Source organism: Diorhabda sublineata, chromosome 8 (assembly GCF_026230105.1).
Source record: "Diorhabda sublineata isolate icDioSubl1.1 chromosome 8, icDioSubl1.1, whole genome shotgun sequence".
NCBI classification, from domain to species: Eukaryota; Metazoa; Arthropoda; class Insecta; order Coleoptera; family Chrysomelidae; genus Diorhabda; species Diorhabda sublineata.
In genome coordinates, this window is record NC_079481.1 from 7,043,852 (window position 1) to 7,063,079 (window position 19,228).

The 19,228-nt window shown below is 31.5% G+C and overlaps 2 protein-coding genes and 1 long non-coding RNA gene across 13 annotated transcripts in view; 1 reads left to right on the forward strand and 2 right to left on the reverse strand.

Moving 5' to 3' along the window:
• The window catches only part of LOC130448007 (uncharacterized), a 49,668-nt gene that overhangs the window by 23,560 nt on the left and 6,880 nt on the right, over positions 1-19,228 (forward strand). The window contains exon 1 of one of the 2 annotated variants that reach the window (XR_008910295.1): positions 2,542-2,750. The exons of the other annotated variant lie outside the window; for it this stretch is intronic. This is a non-coding gene — a long non-coding RNA (uncharacterized LOC130448007). Of the gene's footprint in view, positions 1-2,541; positions 2,751-19,228 lie in introns of those variants that run through there. 2 annotated transcript variants of the gene reach the window in all.
• LOC130448005 (protein borderless) lies at positions 524-8,587 on the reverse strand. The gene is made up of 7 exons (XM_056785145.1): positions 7,447-8,587; positions 4,423-4,651; positions 4,078-4,359; positions 3,235-3,644; positions 2,804-3,155; positions 1,455-1,757; positions 524-1,241 (listed from the first exon to the last, which is right to left on the reverse strand). Exons 1-7 carry the CDS (start codon positions 7,759-7,761, stop codon positions 1,006-1,008), a joined length of 2,127 nt encoding a protein of 708 aa, XP_056641123.1. The 5' UTR covers positions 7,762-8,587; the 3' UTR covers positions 524-1,005.
• LOC130448002 (protein turtle) overlaps positions 11,811-19,228 on the reverse strand; it is a 64,485-nt gene continuing 57,067 nt past the window's right edge. For 8 of the 10 annotated variants that reach the window (XM_056785131.1, XM_056785137.1, XM_056785135.1 and 5 more), the window contains one exon: positions 11,811-18,765. In XM_056785131.1, the coding sequence (XP_056641109.1) occupies positions 17,484-18,765 (1,282 nt within the window). In that variant the 3' untranslated portion in view covers positions 11,811-17,483. The remainder of the gene's footprint in view (positions 18,766-19,228) is intronic. The other 2 variants (XM_056785132.1, XM_056785130.1) reach the window with 1 other exon arrangement.

The following is a 19,228-nucleotide window of genomic DNA, read 5'->3' on the forward strand; positions in this document are numbered from 1 at the left end:
GATGTATAATATCGTAAGAGTATCGTTGCACATAAATCAACAATATTTTTATATTTGGGGTGACTAAAATCCCTTTTAACGAGGTCGTTATTACAATCGATATAAAATGGCTATCATAGGCTTGAATTCTTAACATTTAACGTTACACTGAAAATTAGCTTGTATACTGAACTTCCGGTCATATGATCTCTGTCAGGATCGGATTTACAGTATGTTATTTGTGCCTACAGCACCGGAACCCCCAAAATAAAGACTATAGAAAAAAATTTTTTAAAAAAAGCCGGGGAGGTTTCGTTAACACTAATATTTAATTTCAGATATGATTATCTTATTTATTAAAAATCACTAGTAGAAAAATTGTTCGCTTTATTTGTAGAAGAGAAATACGTGGCGATTTTTTTTTCATTTATACCAACTGTCGTAAAATGCAATAACTATATACTGGCAATTTCTCGCGTTGATATATATTTTTAAATTGTCACTAAATCGGGTATTTAATTGTATTAAAATGAATAAAACTATAGTTAAATAAAAATCATTTAATAAAAATATAACAATAAAGGTGAAATTATCTAAATTTTATTTTAAATATGTACGGGGTATCTCAAATTCGAGAATATGAAACCTTTCAGAGATAATGACATCAGGTTATTCAACGTCACTAAGTTTCAATCATCTTCATGCTGAAATTCCTCGATAGCTTGTTGAATTATGGAAATGTGCGGAAATATGTGAGGATTTTAATAAAGGAAAAACAATATGGACGGCTTAGTAACATCAATTAAGTTTTTACACAAAAAATTAGCTCTCCGGATTTAACCCCTAGTGACTATTTTCTGTTTCCAAACCTGAAGAAGGATAAAAAATTGTAGATACTACAAACTAATCGACCCAGCCTTGTAAACGCTGAAGTATATATAAAAAAATACGTCTCATTTTCAGTTTTTGAAATCCTATTGATATTCTTCAAATTTGGGACACCCGGTACAAATAACGACGAAAATATTAAGTTTTGACAGTAATTTGTGGGTTCGAATTGAACCATTTCTTTTTGATGTAATAAACGGCTACGAAAGCTACAGCTAAGAATCCTAAACCAGCTACGATGCCTGTCGCTATTGCCCTTAAACTTTTGAATCCTGGAAGTATCGCTTTGACTTTGTCACTAACCGATTGTTGATCATCTATAGATAAAGCGACTACTTGTATGTCATATTCCGTGCCTTCTGATAGATTTGTTACTGGAAATTTTAAAATTAATGTTAAAAAATAAGTAATAAATGAAAAATAACTCAAGAATGGTTGATAAATTGGTGGGGATAATATACTAACTCTTAACAAGACATGATATCCTAATATATAATATTTTTACCCTACCCTGTAATAAAATTTGCATTCTTAAAATTAAAATGATTATAGTAAGGAAACACACTGTATATTAAAAATATACCTACTCAAATACGATGTATTGATTGTATCAGCAGATCCAAAGAAATAATCATCACTTCCTTTGGTCCATCTGACGATGTACCATTTCAAAAATTCCAGACCGTATTCAGGTTTCTGCCAAGATACTAATAAACCCCCTTCTGTAGGATGAACAGTCACATTTCGAGGATAACCCACCGGGGGAAATTTTGAAATAAATCTAGCTTCTGGTTCACCTTCCAGCTCTTTTGTCCAAACGGTTATTGATTTACTGAAAAATCCATCTTCGTTGTCGTCTTTACACATTACCATGAATTCATAAGCCTTCCCTAGAAATTTGGAAACCAATAAAGATGTATCCTTCGAAACAAATAATAATAGATTTTCTTTAGGACGAAAAGTCGTACAAAACACCGCAGAAGACGAATCATTTTCCATCAAGACTCTCACACATCAGTTTATAGAAAAACGTTTTTGAATAATCAAATCATCTCAGCTTGGTACTTAATGATTTCTTCTTATTCCCGCAGATCGAAAATAAATTGTGAGTTCAACGTTATTCTACACCTAAAGAAACGGTTGATGCGTTCAAATAATATGTTTTAGAGATATCTCAATCGAAATAGAAAAAATGGTTCATACGCAAGCAAAAGTGTATTGATCTTAATGGAGAATATATTGAAAAGCAATAAAACCATATCCATTTATAAATATTTGATTTTATTTGTCTATCTCAAAATTTAGTAGCAGCCCTCGTATATGGAAAAATAATTTGCATCTCTTATGCCGAAAAGTATGTTCCTGACTATTGTCATCTCTACATACTAAAATTAAAAACCTGTTTTTTTAGTTCAGTTTTAAATTTGCGAACTTCACGATTTGCTTACATTTTTTCGTCTTCGTTTTTCCTTCAACTGAGCATGACTGACACCTATTGGCCTCTTAGACACTGTTAAGTAAGAAGGGATAGGAAGTTTTTTAGTTATTTTAAACACTTTTTCATCAATACGCGGAAACATTTCTATATATAAGTGAAATTTAGACGCGAATTGATTGAAATTTATTATATTCGTAAGTGGTTTCAAGAAATACGTCAACGTTATAAAGAAACTATTGCGTCCCGCCTTTATATTAATGATTCTTAAATAAAAAAGAAGAAGAAGGAGATTGTAAATATCTCCTTATAAATAAACGCATCCGTAGTAGTTATCTCGTTTATATTTTCTCAAATGTGCAATGTTAGTTATTATGTGAATTAGTAAGGTGATTTAAAAAATATATCAGCGAAATTACACTGATGCACTCATAATTCGGATTGAAAGGTAACTAAAAAGTAAAAGTAAGCCTCACGTTTTTCAATAGTATTCAATCATACCTGGGTTCAAATTAGTTATAGTAGCTTCCATATTTTGTGTATTAGTTACAGAGTAAGTTTTCCATTCGTTAGTATCTTTTTCTTTGTACCAAACACTAAAATCGACATTGATTCGCTGCCGATTGACTAGCCATGTTAAGTGTACTGTTGTAGCCGACGATACTGCCGATAGATTGTATGGAGCACTGGAAGGAACATTTTCTACTAATAACTCGGTTTCTACAGTGATTGTAGCCGCTTTATTCGTCGCAGAACATTGATAAATACCTCTATCTTTCGTTTGAATATCCATAATTGTCAAGTTTCCGTCTTTGATAAAGTATCGACCTACTGGTAAAGTTGTACCGTCTTTCTGTTAAAAAAATGTGTTTAGGGTATTTAAAAATAGTTTGTATTTATTATAACATGTCCACTGTGAAGATTCTACTCACCTTATACCAAACAATAATAGGTTTATGACCATCTTCACCATCTCTAGCGTCACAAGTCATTTCCACTGTTTCCCCTAATTTCCTCAAATATAAATTATGAGGTGTTGTGACGAAAACTGGAGGTTTTTGTACGATAACGTGCATATTCGTCGAAGGTCCAGCTGTGCCTAAATCGTTATAAGGTGTGCAAGTATAAACACCATTGTGAGTTTCGTCAACTTTACTTATGTATAAGCTTCCGTTGCGTCTATAAAAAACACCTTGTATATTATAAGGATCGAAAAGGAAACCGTCTTTATCCCATCGGAGGTTAGTCAAAGGTGGATTGGCTCGGTAATTGCAGTCGAGTATAGCTGGACGGCCGAATGGTAAGTGAATTTCCGGTGGGGCGTATACTACTTTCGCTTTATCTAAAATAAAAAAAAAATTACGGTATTTCTAAATTATCGCGCTCCCCTCGTATTTTGGCTTTATAAAAAGAGATAGGGAGTGGTGTATAGGTGTTATTTCTTAGTTTAACAAGCTTCTATACCTCTAATTTTCTATCAAAAAGTACAGATACTATGTGTGTTTGAAATTCTTCTATGTTTTATATTTTTCTATGTTGAAGTATAGAACAGTTGTCATTTGAAAAAAGAAGAAGAAACTTGATCAAGAAAGAAAAAAGCGCGGTAAGAATATTATTAATTTATTGTTTGTTGAAGGATATATTTATTGTGATAAAAAGTTTTAAGTGAATTGGTTATTCGTGAAAGAATCCAAAATGAGTGTTGGTGAAATCTAACAATGTGAAAAAAGGTAGAGTTTGTAAAGGAAATCCGCTGTAAAAATAATTGCCCTTACATTGTACATTGAGGTAGGCTCTAGCAGTTTGTCTTTCGCCTTCGTAATTAGAAGCTTCACATTCGTATTCTCCAGTATCCCCAGAATCAGTCGGACGTATAACCAACGTATTATCTTTAGTTACCCAAGATCTAGTTAACAAATCGTGGTATTCCGATAATTCTATACCGTCTTTAAACCATTTCACTTTAATCTCGTAATCTTTAGTAAGACATGTAAATTCTACTTCGGCTCCTTCCAAAACGGTCTTGTTAAGAGGAGGAATAGCTAATAAATTTCCACCTAAAGTAGAAAACAATATGATGAAAATTTTATGTTAAATTTGTGATGAAGGTAATTACTTACCGCTAACAGTGAGATGGAACCACGTGCCGTTGTTTCTCCACGGTGGTGTTCTATTAGGGAAGAGAGTTCGGCATTCGAACCATCCAGCATCGGATTCTCTGATTGATGTTAAATTAATGGAACCCATACCGTAAATGGGGTGAGGTATTTTCGTTATCAATGTTATTCTACCGACGTAATCGTCGGCTTCCGTTATTCGTCCGTCGTACCAGGAATAAATAACTTCTCCCTGTAATTTTTATAACTTATAGTTTCATATTTTGAGGTTATGTTACTCGACATAATCTAATAACCCAGTTATTGTTGATTTTAATTTTCAATTTGTTGGAGTTTTCAAAACATTTTTTTATGAATTAATTAAAGATGGTTTAAGTGAGGTTAGGTAGGGTCTTTAATTGATGCGCGTTATCTGTCGGTTTTATTCTAATTACATTGGGTTTACAATATAAATGAGGATATTTTCGAAAAATTATCAATTAAGAGTTTTGAAAATATAATATATCATTAAATTGCGCTGCAATTTATCCACTATATGCGATCAGTTTGATTGGTAGTTAACTACTCGTACTAAAAGCCCTAAAACATACCATTCCCGCCTTATAACTGGCTAACTATAAGGCGGGGGTTGGAGTACTGATAAACATTCTTATTAGTTATTTCTGAAAGGGGATGTTTGTGTTGTATTATAGGATAGATAACAAGGTTCTAGTTAAATTAAAGTGATGAATATGCATTCTAAAACCAGATATTATAAACAAGGTTGATTTTCACATTATTAATAATAAAAGTAGCGGTTTTTAAGTGAGGAAAAAATTGTATGAGAACCTTTTTTTGTTAATATTCTGTGAATTTATGAATAAAATGTAGAAGATATATATTCATATATAATTCCCAATAACTTGTGAAGTATATAACCTATAAATGCGAAATATTTTTCGTTGGTTGAGTATTTCATGTTAATTGAATGTTATTGAAGCACCTAGAAATTTATCAGGTTTTCCAATTTTTTATAATGGGGCGAAAAATATTTTTTAAATTTTTAGTATTTGAAATTTTCTGTTCTAATTTCCTTAAATGTTTTGATTGTGTGAAATTGCACAATATTCAAATTTTCTACAAAATTTTGAAAATCTTTGTGAAAATGTGTGATTTTTGGAAAATTATTAAAATATCTTTCTAATTTTTGGGGTTTTAATTTCTGTTTATCTAAATTAGTTCAATTTTATTTTTTCTTCTCAATTTACATAAACGCGTAAAATTTTTGGAAAAATTTGAAAATATTTGTTTTTCCAATTTTGATTATTTTTGGATTTTTAAAATTCCTCTAAATTTCTTCAATTTTCAAGTTTTCTACGAATGATTGAAAATCTATCAAATATTTTTAAAAATATCGTGAACTTTCCAATTGAGTATTTTCGATTTTTCAAAATTTCTCCTATTTTCACACAAATTTTCTTTACTAATTACAGAAACTCTTCACATTTTTTGAATTAAATTTCTGGGAAAAATGTTAATGACGTGACTTTCCAATTTTTGACTATTTTTGAAACTTCAATATTTCCCTTATTTTAATTTTGTATACAAATTTTGAAATTTTTCTTCTCAAATTACAGAAATGGGTAGAATTTTTGGAAAAACAAAAATATGTTGTTTTTGCAATTTTGAGTATTCTTGAATCTTTAAAATACTTTTTAAATCTCTTTAATTTTTTTACAAATTTCTGAAAATCTATAAAACATTTTTAAAAATATCGTGACCTTTCCAATTTTTGAATATTTTCGATTTTTCAAAGTCTCTCCAATTTTCACACAACGTTTCTTTACTGATTACAAAAACTTTTCACATTTTTTTAATTAAATTTCTGGGAAAAATGTTAATGTCGTGACTTTCCAATTTTTGAGTATTTTTGAAATTTAAAAATTTCTCCAGTTTTCAGTTTTTATACTTTTCAAATTTTTCTTCACAAATTACAAAAACGCCTAAAATTTTTGGAAAAATGGAAATATCTTGTTTTTTGCAATTTTGAGTATTCTAAATTTTTTTAATTTCCTAATTTTTTAATTATTTTACAAATTTCTGAAAATCTATCAAACATTTTCAAAAATATCGTGAACTTTCCAATTTCTGAAAAAAAATGTTAAATGTCGTGGGGTTTCCGTGTCATGAAATTTACGAAAATATTTTGTTTCTCCAATTTTGATTATTTTTGAATATCTAAAATTTATCTAATTTCTTCAATTTAACACAAATTTTCAAAATTTTTCTTACAAATTTTCAATCTCTTTGAATGCTTAAAATTTCTGGAAAAAGTTTCAGTATTTAGAAATTTCCAAAATTCCTTAAATTCCCTAAATTTCTCCGATATATCCATTACATACAATTTCCAAAAATCTCTTGATCTATTTTTGAAATATTATATTTACATAAAGTTTCGAAATATTAAATTCTCTTTAAATTTTGCTTTTTCAATTTTCCACATTATTTCTGAACTTTTCAAATCATTTTTGAGAAGTTTTAATTTCCAAAATTTCCAAATTTTTGATTATGAATAACATTTTTGAAACCTAAATTCTACAGATTTCTTAAATTTTTATATTTTCCATGATTTCTAAATTTCTTTCATTGATTTCCGAAATAAAATTTCCATCCGAATATTTCAAATTTCATAAATGTTTTTTCACATTTTTTGTATAACTTTAACAATTGTTAAATATTAAATTTTCACAAAATTTCCGATTTTTCAACTCACTGCTAATTATTTGAATCGTACAACTTTTTGTATTCTGAACATTTTCTATGTTAAATAATATTTTGAATATTTCAGCTATACGTATTTTCAGTTTCAGATTATTTTTACGCTCTGTTTTCTCTCTATTCAAAATGTCTTTTCGAATTAATAAAATTTTCTATTATTTTCAAATATATTCCGAATTTTCTTGATGTAATTCTTGAAATGTTTTCCAAATCTCATATTTTCCAACTTTTCTGAATTTCACATTCAATATATACACTAAATCTACCCACCTTCCTTTTCCAAAATAGTTTATACGGTATCGGAAAATTCTGCGGAAAATCAATTTCACAATTAAAAACCACATGATCACCCACGGCAGCAGTCAGATATTTCGGTCGATTTTCCTGAAAATAATAACCTCCAACGGCACTGACAACGAAAAAAACCACAACGCAAATAATCGCCCCATTCATTTTCAATAAGAGGTTGTTGAGTACGCGTGCGGATTGAACGTCAACATTAAAATAAACTAGATCGGGCAAATCAAATATAATAACATCGAGAATTGAAGACCAACCTAGATATAGCATTTTACGTAGGGTCATTCAAGTTGTTTAGCAGAAAATAAAAAATACATGAAAGGATGGACCGTTTCCTGTATTTAATTTTGTTACGTGGCTAATTATTGAAGAAAAACACCAATTATTATCTTTAATTTCTTTTAACGTCCATTTATCTTCAGGAAAATCACCTCACGTCTCTTTCATGCATTAATTTTAATATACCATGCAGATCATTTCAATTAAACTAGTAAATAATCCAATAAAACACTTTTTGATCATCAATAAACGTAAGGAAATATCAACAGTTGGTAGCGGCGGTCAAACCTTGTTTATTAACACTCCCTGTAACCCTTTCTTTTCCAAATGTCCTGTACAAAATTTGGACATATGTTTATGATCACTGTCCATTTGGAAAATGGATCCATGTCCAATTAATCGCGAACCAAAAGAAACGGCATTTTGTTCCTAAAATTTTGTCTCATAATTCAATCAATTTTCATCAAATCGCCGATTCCATGGTTAGAAAAACCACCCCAGACTATAATTGTTCGTTGTCATCATCTTTTCTTGGGCACTAGGTCGAACGTAAATTCTTCGTTTTGAACCGAATAGCTCAAATTTCTCCAACTTCTTGTTTTGTGGCCTTAGCAAAGGTTTTCAAACGGCGACTGTAGTTAATAATAAAACATGTAACGTCAGGTAATAATAAGTCGGAAGCATGTGTTTTTTTGAAGCTAAATACCCCTTATTATTGACCGATGGGACACAAAAGCAAAGCATTTAGTCGTAAATCGTAAAATGGATGTACGTGCAAAAGTACTTGTTCCAAATTTTAATCTTCTCCATGTTTCGAAAAATATCTCGTAATGAATTTTGTTATTGAATTCATTTCGTTTTCATTGACTATTATCTAAGGTTACAGATAATAATGTTTGTTTGTTCGTTTAAATATGTAAACAACTATATTTTTGCACGATGTTTTCGTCGCAACTTTTGTTTTTATTTGTTACTGACACATACTGCATGTTGTAATATTTTATATTGGAGAAAAACAGAAGAAAAAAGTGCAAAATAATACATTTAGTACATTAATTGACCCAAAGATACGTACATTATATCTGTAACTATTCTGTGGATAACGCGGTTGCTTAGTGCTGATAAAAAGCTCGCTCGCAACAGAAATACAACCCATACAATGTATTTCATCCGAAAACCGTGTTCTAAAGAAAGTAAAACCCTTTTTTTGGCCTTTAAGGTCGAGCTCACAGTCTTTTGGTACTTTAAACATGGAATTTTTGATTTCCTGACACGTTTTGCGCCTGTCTTTTCGATCGATATTATTACAGAAACCTTCCATCAACACTTCCAAGTTGTGATATATTATTTTGAAGAACGAACTACATAAAGCAAAACAATAACTAAAAAGGTTAGATTTATAGCGTTAATTGACCTAAAAATACGTACATTATATCTGTAACTTATCTGTGGATAACGCGGTTGCTTAGTGCTGATAAAAAGCTCGCTCGCAACAGAAATACTACCCATACAATGTATTTCATCCGAAAACCGTGTTCTAAAGAAAGTAAAACCCTTTTTTTGGCCTTTAAGGTCGAGCTCACAGTCTTTTGGTATTTTAAACATGGAATTTTTGATTTCCTGACACGTTTTGCGCCTGTCTCTTCGATCGATATTATTACAGAAACCTTCCATCAACACTTTCAAAGTTGTGATATATTATTTTGAAGAACGAACTACATAAAGCAAAACAATAACTAAAAAGGTTAGATTTATAGCGTTAATTGACCTAAAAATACGTACATCAAATCTGTAACTGTCCTGTGGATAACGCGATTGCTTAATGCTGATAAAAAGCTCGCTCGCAACAGAAATGCAATCCTTGCAATGGATTCCGTCCTTCCATCAGAAAATCTACTTGGATTCACGAAACAACTTTCATTGACCCCTTCAAACCTGTGCCCTCAACTTACCTGCGCTTTGCATAGCAGATCTGTACCTTGTAAAGGACAAAGCTGTCCAGGATATTGAATAATGAACCTTCAAATATAACTAATGCAGAAAAAAGTATCGAGCTTCGTTACGTTATATCGCTTTATCCACCTTATCCTCCTGATCTGATTCCCTTCGATAACTAGGCGGAATGCGATTTTAAACAAATGAGGTAAGGGAGGTAAGGGGTAAGTTAGTCGCTGTCTGTGTATTTTATTTTAGAACTAAAGTGAGGGAAACAAGTTGATTAATATTTTTACGAAATTGAAAAAAAAAAAATAAGGAACTAACTGCATCTTACTGTAATTCTTATTGACTTAATGTATTAATTATCTCGTTGCAATCCTCCAACGTAAAAAGGTCAATTATAAGGTTGCGCAGTCATGTTGTGGCTATTAATTACCAAATTTAAGACTTTCGGTAAGGTAATGAGGTAAATGACGAATATTTGCATGAATTTGTTTTTTTGTATGCTTCATAGTGAACGAGTTCTATTAGTAATCATTTAGAAAAATTCTTATTAAAAATGTATGTATGTTTATTAGCTCTGGCTTAAAACGATCCCGTAGTTTGTCCTATATATTTTAGGTATAAAACGCGTAAATTTTGTCGGAATACACACAACACCAACAACTTTTTATTAAAATAATTCTCAAAATGTTTTTATTCGTAATTAGTGGCAACTTTTGTCGTACATCAACGTAAATAAAAACTAAAGGAAATATTGAATTAACGTCATTTTATAAACAGCCGCAATTTTAAATTTAATAGCCTCCTACGAACATTTTAAAATATCTTGAGGAGTTGTTGAAACTTTTAGGCCTTTCCTCATCATCGTTTTAAAACACTACGTTTACAGACCTTTTTATTTACACATTTCACTATTAATACAACTAATTTATGTTTTAAATACACTATTCATTAGTTTCTAATCGCGATTTGAGTTCTCGTTAGTCGCATTAATTAAACTATTATCTCACCAGTTGTGTCATATTTATACTTATAAGTATATTTCTCGAAAATTCGATTTTCCAGAATTCGTCATGCATTATCCTATATTTGAACGTTCTACAGTGGTTTATTAATCGGAAAGCCTTCTAGAACTATAAAATTAAGTGGTTTCGTTATAAAATTTCCTTTAAAAATGATTTTATGTTTATAGATCAAATTAATCGTAAAATTTCGTGATATTGGACACATCTCACTATTAATACAACTAATTTATGTTTTAAATACACTATTCATTAGTTTCTAATCGCGATTCGAGTTCTCGTTAGTCGCATTAATTAAACTATTATCTCTCCAGTTGTGTCATATTTATATTTATAAGTATTTTTCTCGAAAATTCGATTTTTCAGAATTCGTCATGCATTATCCTATATTTGAACGTTCTAGAGTGGTTTATTAATCGGAAAGCCTTCTAGAACTATAAAATTGAGTGGTTTCTTTATAAAATATCCTTTGAAAGTGATTAAAATTCACCCCTTTGAGATAATGAACGTTTTTTAATATAATTCAAGTATTTAAATCCCTATATAATAAAAACACATAAGAGGGTTGCTCCTGTTTTTAACAAATTTTTTAACTGCATTGAAATATTCATCCACAATTGCTACATTGTCTTTGTTTAAATTAGCGTCATTCTAGAAAGTTTTATGGACACGTTTTCAACATTTCTTCCATAAGGAATATTCTCCTCTCTACTCTTTATAAATAACAATTGTCCACAACCGTTTTTACTACATTAGGCAACCAATCTTACAATTAAACAGCTCCGTGTTTTAAGGTTTGATAACTATGATTGAAAGATGAGTGACAAGTGACAATTGACATTAGAACCGGCTTTAATTGATTATGATTAGACATACAAGCTTTTCCTATTTTGATGGTCGTTGGAACATTTATAAACTTCAAGGCCTTAACCACACTAATTTTTTTTTCTCCATATTTAGTTAAGAAGAAAAATAATTTCCATTTCGTACGAGTTAGGTGTATGTGAAATTTTGACAGGTGACATAAACATGGCGGAAACTAAGGTAGGGAACGTGTCACTTTTCCACTATTCTTCAAGGAAATAAAAGTGTGAGAATTAAAGAAAATAAATAGATCTGGCAACGTTTTATTGTATTTTTATTTAGATGTGATGCTTTATACAGCGTAGTTACATAGTAACAACTGTCGGTTTACTACTTAACACTTACAACTAAAAATTTCTACAACTAAATCGTCAGTGTGCTTCGTGAAATGATATTAATATACAGGTAGTTTTTTTTTCATATCCCGTTTAACTTTTAGAAAAGATCAAGTGCCTAGTGAACATGCAAAATGTTATTAAAAATGTCTCCGTCCTTATTTATCAGTAATAAATATCATTGGCAAGATTTTTTTTTGTATTTTGGAAATTTAACATTTTGTGAAGGCGCAAAAGCACTTTTGAAAATTTATAACTACAAGTGGTGTTGCTTTTACGCCTTCGGTATCCCCTAAAGTACTCGGTTTTTTTTTTAAAAGGGGGCTAGCGCAATTTTTGAGCTTTCCAAAAACATATATAAAAAAAAATGATTTAGGTGAACGAAAATCAATTCCTTCCTGTAGGGATTAGTACTTCCGGTATTACCAGCATTCCAGATAATTATAATGAATAAAATATGCTACTTTCGAACACAGAACTATTCCTTCAAATTTAGAGCAGAACGGTAACTTTGAAAGAGCGTTTGCGATTGGTTCCTAAACTGAATCGGAATTGAACCAGCGAACAAAGTATATCATACTTCTTTGTTTTTTATTTTTCTATGGTGAAGTAGAAAACAGTTGTCATTTCAAAAAAAGAAGAGAGACCTAACCAAGAAAGAAAAATCGCAGTACGAATAGAAAGTGTTTAGTTGTTTAAAGAATTAACTGTTATTTGTATTATTGGTTGTGAATAAAAGTGATTCAATTATTTGTGAATGAATTGAAAACTAGTTTTGGTGAAATGTAAACAATGTAAGAGAAGGCTACTTTTTATAGGTAGTATTATTATTTAGAGCTGTAAAAACATGAAAAATCAACATTTTTTGTATATTTTGTTTTGTGTAAATTGAGAAAAAACTATAATAACTTCATTGGACAGATTTAAAACCGTGAAATTAATGTAAGTTTTGCATTTTTTGTTGTCCCTATAATTTTTTCGTAAACACAAAGATTTAAAAAAAAAATTCATTGAAATCTGATGATTTTCTGGAACTAAAAAACGAGATTACTGTTATAGTGTACTATAACTGCGTAATTAATCAACAAAATCAACGTTGTTATAGGAATAGCTCAAAAATTGTAAGAATCTCCTAGCCACACACCTAATAGTATATAAATCAGTCAAAAACAAACAAATAAATTAAATTATGAATTGTACTAAATCAGATATCACTTATACAACGATAAATTCGTAAAAATATAAAAAATAAAGTAAAATATATTATTCATCGAATAAATATGAATTTGATTTAGTCTAAATCTCAAAAAAAAAACAGTTTGAAATATGAACAAAAGCGTGAACAATTTCTTTTCATATTTACAATTATTATCAAAATTAATCTTTAATTATAAATATTGTTCACAAATACGTCCATTAACAAAAATAAAAAGTATAGATACAAGGTGTACCAAACAAACTAGAAAATGGGGACATACTCAATCCCAGGCTAATAAATATGTGGCATCTACTTCTAGATTATCACAGTTTTATACGAAAATAATGATAATTGAGGATATAAAAATGTCGTGAAAATTTTGTTTGTTAAATATTTGAAACCCCCACTTGAATTACCCGTAAATTGATAATCATTTTCAAAAATAAAAAAACGTTCACTCTACCATACTCTTAAACCAATGAGAATCAACTAATAATATTGAAACAATGTTACAAAATTTTGAATTTGTTTTTTATACCTTTTATTTTTATGATTACAAATTATTTTTTTTTGTATTTAAATAAATTAATTAACATAAACTAGATGTTTTCAGTTATTTGGAAGTGGGTTTTAATTTAATTTATTTTTTCTTGCATTCAAGATAAATATGACAGTAGAGTTTGAAAAACCGAGATTTTCTCACTTTTATAACCAAAAAATTTAGAAAACCATAAATTCCCCGATTTTTCTTCGAAAATTGTATTTTTTTCGGCAAGTACATATAAAAAAAATATAATTTAAGCAATTTTTAGGTTAAGATTCACTTTGTTTATGTTACATTAATTTCATAACGTTTTGATTAGGGTATAAATTTTTTTTATTATCAATAAAAAGGTCCCCCTTTTTATTGCAAACAAATTGTATACGCTCGAAATTTTTTTTGGTATTGAAAATTTAGTTGATTCTCGTTTGAAATCCAAAAAGATTTAATAATATTATTGCACTTACATTACATCACTCAATAAGTCGTGTAACTGACACACAGATGGCAGTGCCATTGTTAAATCCGTATGACGTTTATGAAGTACCAACTTTCAAAATAGTCTGTGTAAAATTTCGCGACATTTCGATTAGTCAGAAAAAAGTGAGCAATTAATTTCAAAATCACTGATTCAAAACAATTTCTTGTGTGGTCGTACATACACTAATGATGGTGAGGGTTCTGGTCGTCCAGAAAACATCAAAAAAGTCCACAAAGCCTCCAGTGACTACTGGATATTCGCCGATGTCAAAAAAATGTTTTCCGGTAAGAAATTCAGATCAAATGAAGAAGCTGAAACTGAAGCCTATTTTAAGGCAAAAGACAAATCCTTATACAAGGACGGCATCGAAAAGTTGGAGAAACGTTGGAATACTGTATTAAAGGAAGAATAAAATCGATTTTTGGCAAAAAAAATGTTACAGTTAGTCACACGACTTGTTGAATGATGTGTTAAAACCTCCACTTTTAGTTTGTTTGGTTATATTTTCATAGAAATACTAAAACTGTTAACAAAAGTGAAAAAGCAATCAAAACGAAACGGATAATAATATTTTCTAACCAAACATTTTGATATGAAATGACAGTAGCAGAAGTACTCATACCGATCGATTTTTTCTCGATTAATCGATTCTATTGAATTTCCATAAAACAACGTTTTATGAGTTGACGTTTCCTCTTATGTGTTCTGTGAAGCGAACTGGAAATGAACTGTCATTGACAAAATTCGGGATACTACTAAATCCTAATATAGTTTATTAAGTAAATGGTGTAATGTTAATTTCAAACGATGATTTAAAAAATGTTTTTGTTTTTATAATTTGTTTCCAAGGTCCTTTGTTTATATATATTTAAAAAAAAAAATGATATAGGTTAGTAGTTTCCGTTTCGTTTTGACGCCGTGGCCCAACTTGGGATCCTAGGGGCGCCTCTAGTAGACGCAAGGTACATCACTATATATATAATGTGATCCTAAACATCTAATATTACAAAACGCAACAGCCTCTCTTGTTTAACAATGGCGTAACGAAAGGGTGGGTAAAAATATAAACTGGGGGGAAAATTTTTTTTGGTTACGCCACTGTTGGTGATCACGATCTCGAAGACCGCGCTAAAGCGTTAGAATTTATTGAAAAAGAATGATTCGATGAGAAATAAATTGTTGTAGTACAATCAAAAAAATTTTTATTAACGAAATATTTTTCGTTAAATTCGATTTAAATTGTTTGGGTTCCATCATTTTTTTTTGTGTAAATAACTTAAATTTTTTTATATCGAATTTCCCATTAAATTTATTAAACTATATTTTGGAAAAATATTTTTGTATGGGGTTTTTGAATTGTTAAAATTTTTTTGAATGTAATTCAATAGATTTAATTTCTCTTTCTATATCGATCATTCCTTCGAACACGTTGATACGTGTATTATAAAGTTGTGTAGTTTTTGGATTTGTACTGGAAGATTAAATTTTGAAATAGTTTTTTTTAGTCTTCTGTTTTTATGTAAAAACTGGATTTATTTTTCAAAATAAAATCAATGACCTAATTTAGGATCTTTTTTATTCCACAACAAAATAAATCGCATGAACGACAGATTTTCCTTATAGCCTTCCAGTGACAATCCGAGTTTGAGCCTCGTACTTATCCCTACATTAGAAATTACCTATGACAAATGTGTTTTTGTTTTTTTTTTAGTAATTTTATAACTTATAATCTTATTTAATTAATAATTTGATCTTATAAACGTCTCGTTTGGTTCTGTTATACATTTATTACAATATTTAGAACATATTTCGTTTTTTGCTTGTAGTTGTTACGATATCACACTGAAATCGACAAATATGAGTTTTTTGTATAGAAAATCCGATTTGGAAGCTCTAGAAATATCTCGATGATTATTTTTTTTTATAATACATCCTCCGAAATTGAATTAATCAAAAATGTGATCAATAATAATGACAAATGATTTAGAAAAACATTGTAATTTGTACTCTATACAAACCGAGTAAAATCTCACTCAAATACAACATGGAAACCTCACCCAGATACAATTTTATTGGAAATTTCAATTTTAAAAATGTACAGAAAAAATTATTCATTAAAAAATATTTTAGACTCAAAATCATTCAAAGACTTATTGATCAAAATATGGACCTGAGTCTTTCAAATTTCTCTTTCGAGTCCACTTCGTCCGCTTTTTTGATGTAGACCCATTTTTTTGAGATGAGGTCCTAGATACCTCGGTATTTATTTCAGAAGTTCCTCGGTTTCATTTCTTAGACTTATTTGTAAGGTGAAGTTCTGTATTGACTTTATTTTAGTTCTTGAGATTGGGATTTTAGCTCTACTAATTTTTTTCTGAATTGGGATTCTTTTCCATCTCCAACTCAATAGAGTTGTGGAAGCGAGTGTTTTTTTTTTTCGAAGACCTCACCAACTCGATTTTAAGATGGCATAATTATGTCTACAATGTATTTTTCAAGATGAGGGCCTCAGAGTCAGTCTTAAATTGTTCGCTCAGTTGGTGTAATCACTTCGTCATTTTCTCAAAATTTTCTCGCTATCTCTGTTTTTTAAATATATTGTCCTTATTTGCTTGATATTTTTTTTTCTTCCCTTATCGACTTATTTTGAGATGGAATTCCGCCTCCTCGGTTTTTTTTGAAATGGAATTCTCGCCTCGTCCACTTTGTTAGAGGTAGAATTCCCGCCTCGTTAACTTAGTTTGTGATCAAATTCCCTCCTCGTCGACTTTGTTTGAAATGGAATTCCCGCCTCGTCGACTTTCTTTGATGTGGAATTCCCGCCTCGTAAACTTAGTTGGAGATCAAATTCTTGCCTCGTCGACTTTGTTTGAGGTGGAATTCCCGCCTCGTAAACTTGGAGATCAAATTCTTGCCTCGTCGACTTTGTTTGAGGTGGAATTCCCGCCTCGTAAACTTGGAGATCAAATTCCTGCCTGGTCGACTTTGAGGTGGAATTTCTGCCTCGACGACTTTTGGGGTGAGATTCCCAACTTGCAGACTTTTTTTGAGGGGGGGTATGTCCGCCTCGTAGGTGGACATACCCCCTCAGATGAGGACTTCAGTTTATCGACCGTTTTTTTGACTTCTTTCAAAATTGAGTCTCCGCTTCCTCAATTTTTTTCTGTATTTATTATTATTATTAAATTTTTACTAAAACAGTTGCATAAAAAAAATAATTGAATTGAAAATTTATTTAATGCGATTCCAAGAATTTTGATATTCAAATATACCTAGAGCTTCAAATATTTGACACAAAATAAAAACGACGAATTCACGCACTCACCAAAGAAAAATAAATTGTGCATCAACAGGCACTTTCCAATTCCTGGCTTCGTCTTCTGCTGGCTTGCCTTTTCCTGAACTCGTTGAATTCTTGCTTCATGGCCTGAACTCTGGCGTCGATGTTGTCGTATCTGCTTCTTATGATTCCGTAGCTTTTCCGTTGAGGAGGTCCAGGACCGGAAGTATCTAAATCTATATCTCTAGAGCCTGTCGGTGTGGAAGGAGTAGGCGTGGGTGTACTGGGATCGAATTCGTAATGGCCGTCGACGCTACCGACATCTACAGCCTTGTGAATGTGATCCGAGGCCGAAGGAGAAGAACTGGCGATATCCAGCCAATGGCCAACAAGGGAGGGAGGCGGTGGTGGTAACATGGATGGCACAGGTGGCGGTGGTCTGTAAGGCGGTAGACCCCAACCTATCAACGTACTACCGCTGTGCGAACTCTGATTTTGTTGCGAAGTATTCTTACTTCCGAATCCGCTCGAGCTAGATCTACTTTCTGGTGATCTATCGAGGTGATCCAGCTCGGGAGCGCTTCTCGCTATCCGCGCGTGTCTGGGCGGTAACAATCTAGAGCTTCTGGCTAGTCTATGTTGAGGTATTACCCTAGGACTATCTCGTACAGGATGAACGGGAATAAAACCTTGATGTTCTTCGTGGATGGCTTTTAGCGGTGGTAGTTCTTGGGAATATCTTTCGTGAACGGATTTTAGTTGCATGAAACCTGGCGGCGTGGGAAACGACCGCTCTCCCGAGCTGGTATATCTAACTGAGCTCAAATCACTAAAGTACATGGGAGACCAAGGAGTTAATAATAATCCGCTGGAAGTCGCCGGGCTGCTTGACATCACTTGGGGTGTATGGGGACTGTATATTGTTTGTAAAGGTTTCAAATTCGATTGTTGTTGATACCTTTGTCCGATGATGAAAGCGGGTAATCCAGAAGCAGATTGTCCCGAAGCGTCAGATCGTAGACTGAGTTCGCTGGGATAACCTACGAGCGGTCTTCGCCACGAAGCTCGATTATTAGCGCCTCGTTTCGGTAAAAATCCCCCGTCGTCGCTGCTCGAAATGTTAGAGGCACTATCGGCGCGCAAACTCAACACCGAATCGACCAAAACGAAACGACCGTCGGCCGCTCTGGATATACGCGCCAAAGATTTGGAAGGAGAACCTGGATGGAGGTAGTCTGGATGCCAGGTGAGACTTGATAGGCTACCGGAACGGCATCGATCTCTCGGCCATATCCAGTTCGCGATGAATGCCAGAGTTCTCAAACCTGGTATTCGGCCTTTTCTAAGTCTGAAGGAAAAAATTTTTCACATTTTATTCATTTCTATGGAAGGAAAATTGCCAATTTTTTCTATTGTTACTGTACTTTTTTAACAAAAATAAATATTTTGACAGTAGATTGGATCGAATAAATGAATTTGAAATTTGAAAATAAGCTCCACAATTCGATATACGAGGGTTATTTAAAAACTGTGAGTCGACCTGTTTCCTAACCTCGAATTTCCACTTGCACAAGAGATATTTTTATCGGCGATGGACGTTATCACATGCCAGAATGTTTATTTTGATCATATGGATAGGTTAAAAAGGTTTAAATAGACTTAAAAGGGGTCCATGACGAAAAATAAAGGTCGGAATTTTTCATACAACCCTCGTATGTACAGTAATCATGAAAAAATTAGAAATTTTGAATTTTTCCTTAAATCTAACACAGAACAAAAAATCATTCGCGTGAACACCATGCACAATACAA

Coding starts and splice junctions, on each gene's coding strand:
- LOC130448005 (XM_056785145.1), bottom strand. CDS start 7,761: ATGACCCTACGTAAAATGCTATATCTAGGTTGGTCTTCAATTCTCGAT. Junction 3,156..3,234: donor CTATTATTGTTTGGTATAAG/GTGAGTAGAATC, acceptor TTTTTTTAACAG/AAAGACGGTACAACTTTACC. Junction 1,758..2,803: donor TATAACTAATTTGAACCCAG/GTATGATTGAAT, acceptor CCAAATTTCTAG/GGAAGGCTTATGAATTCATG.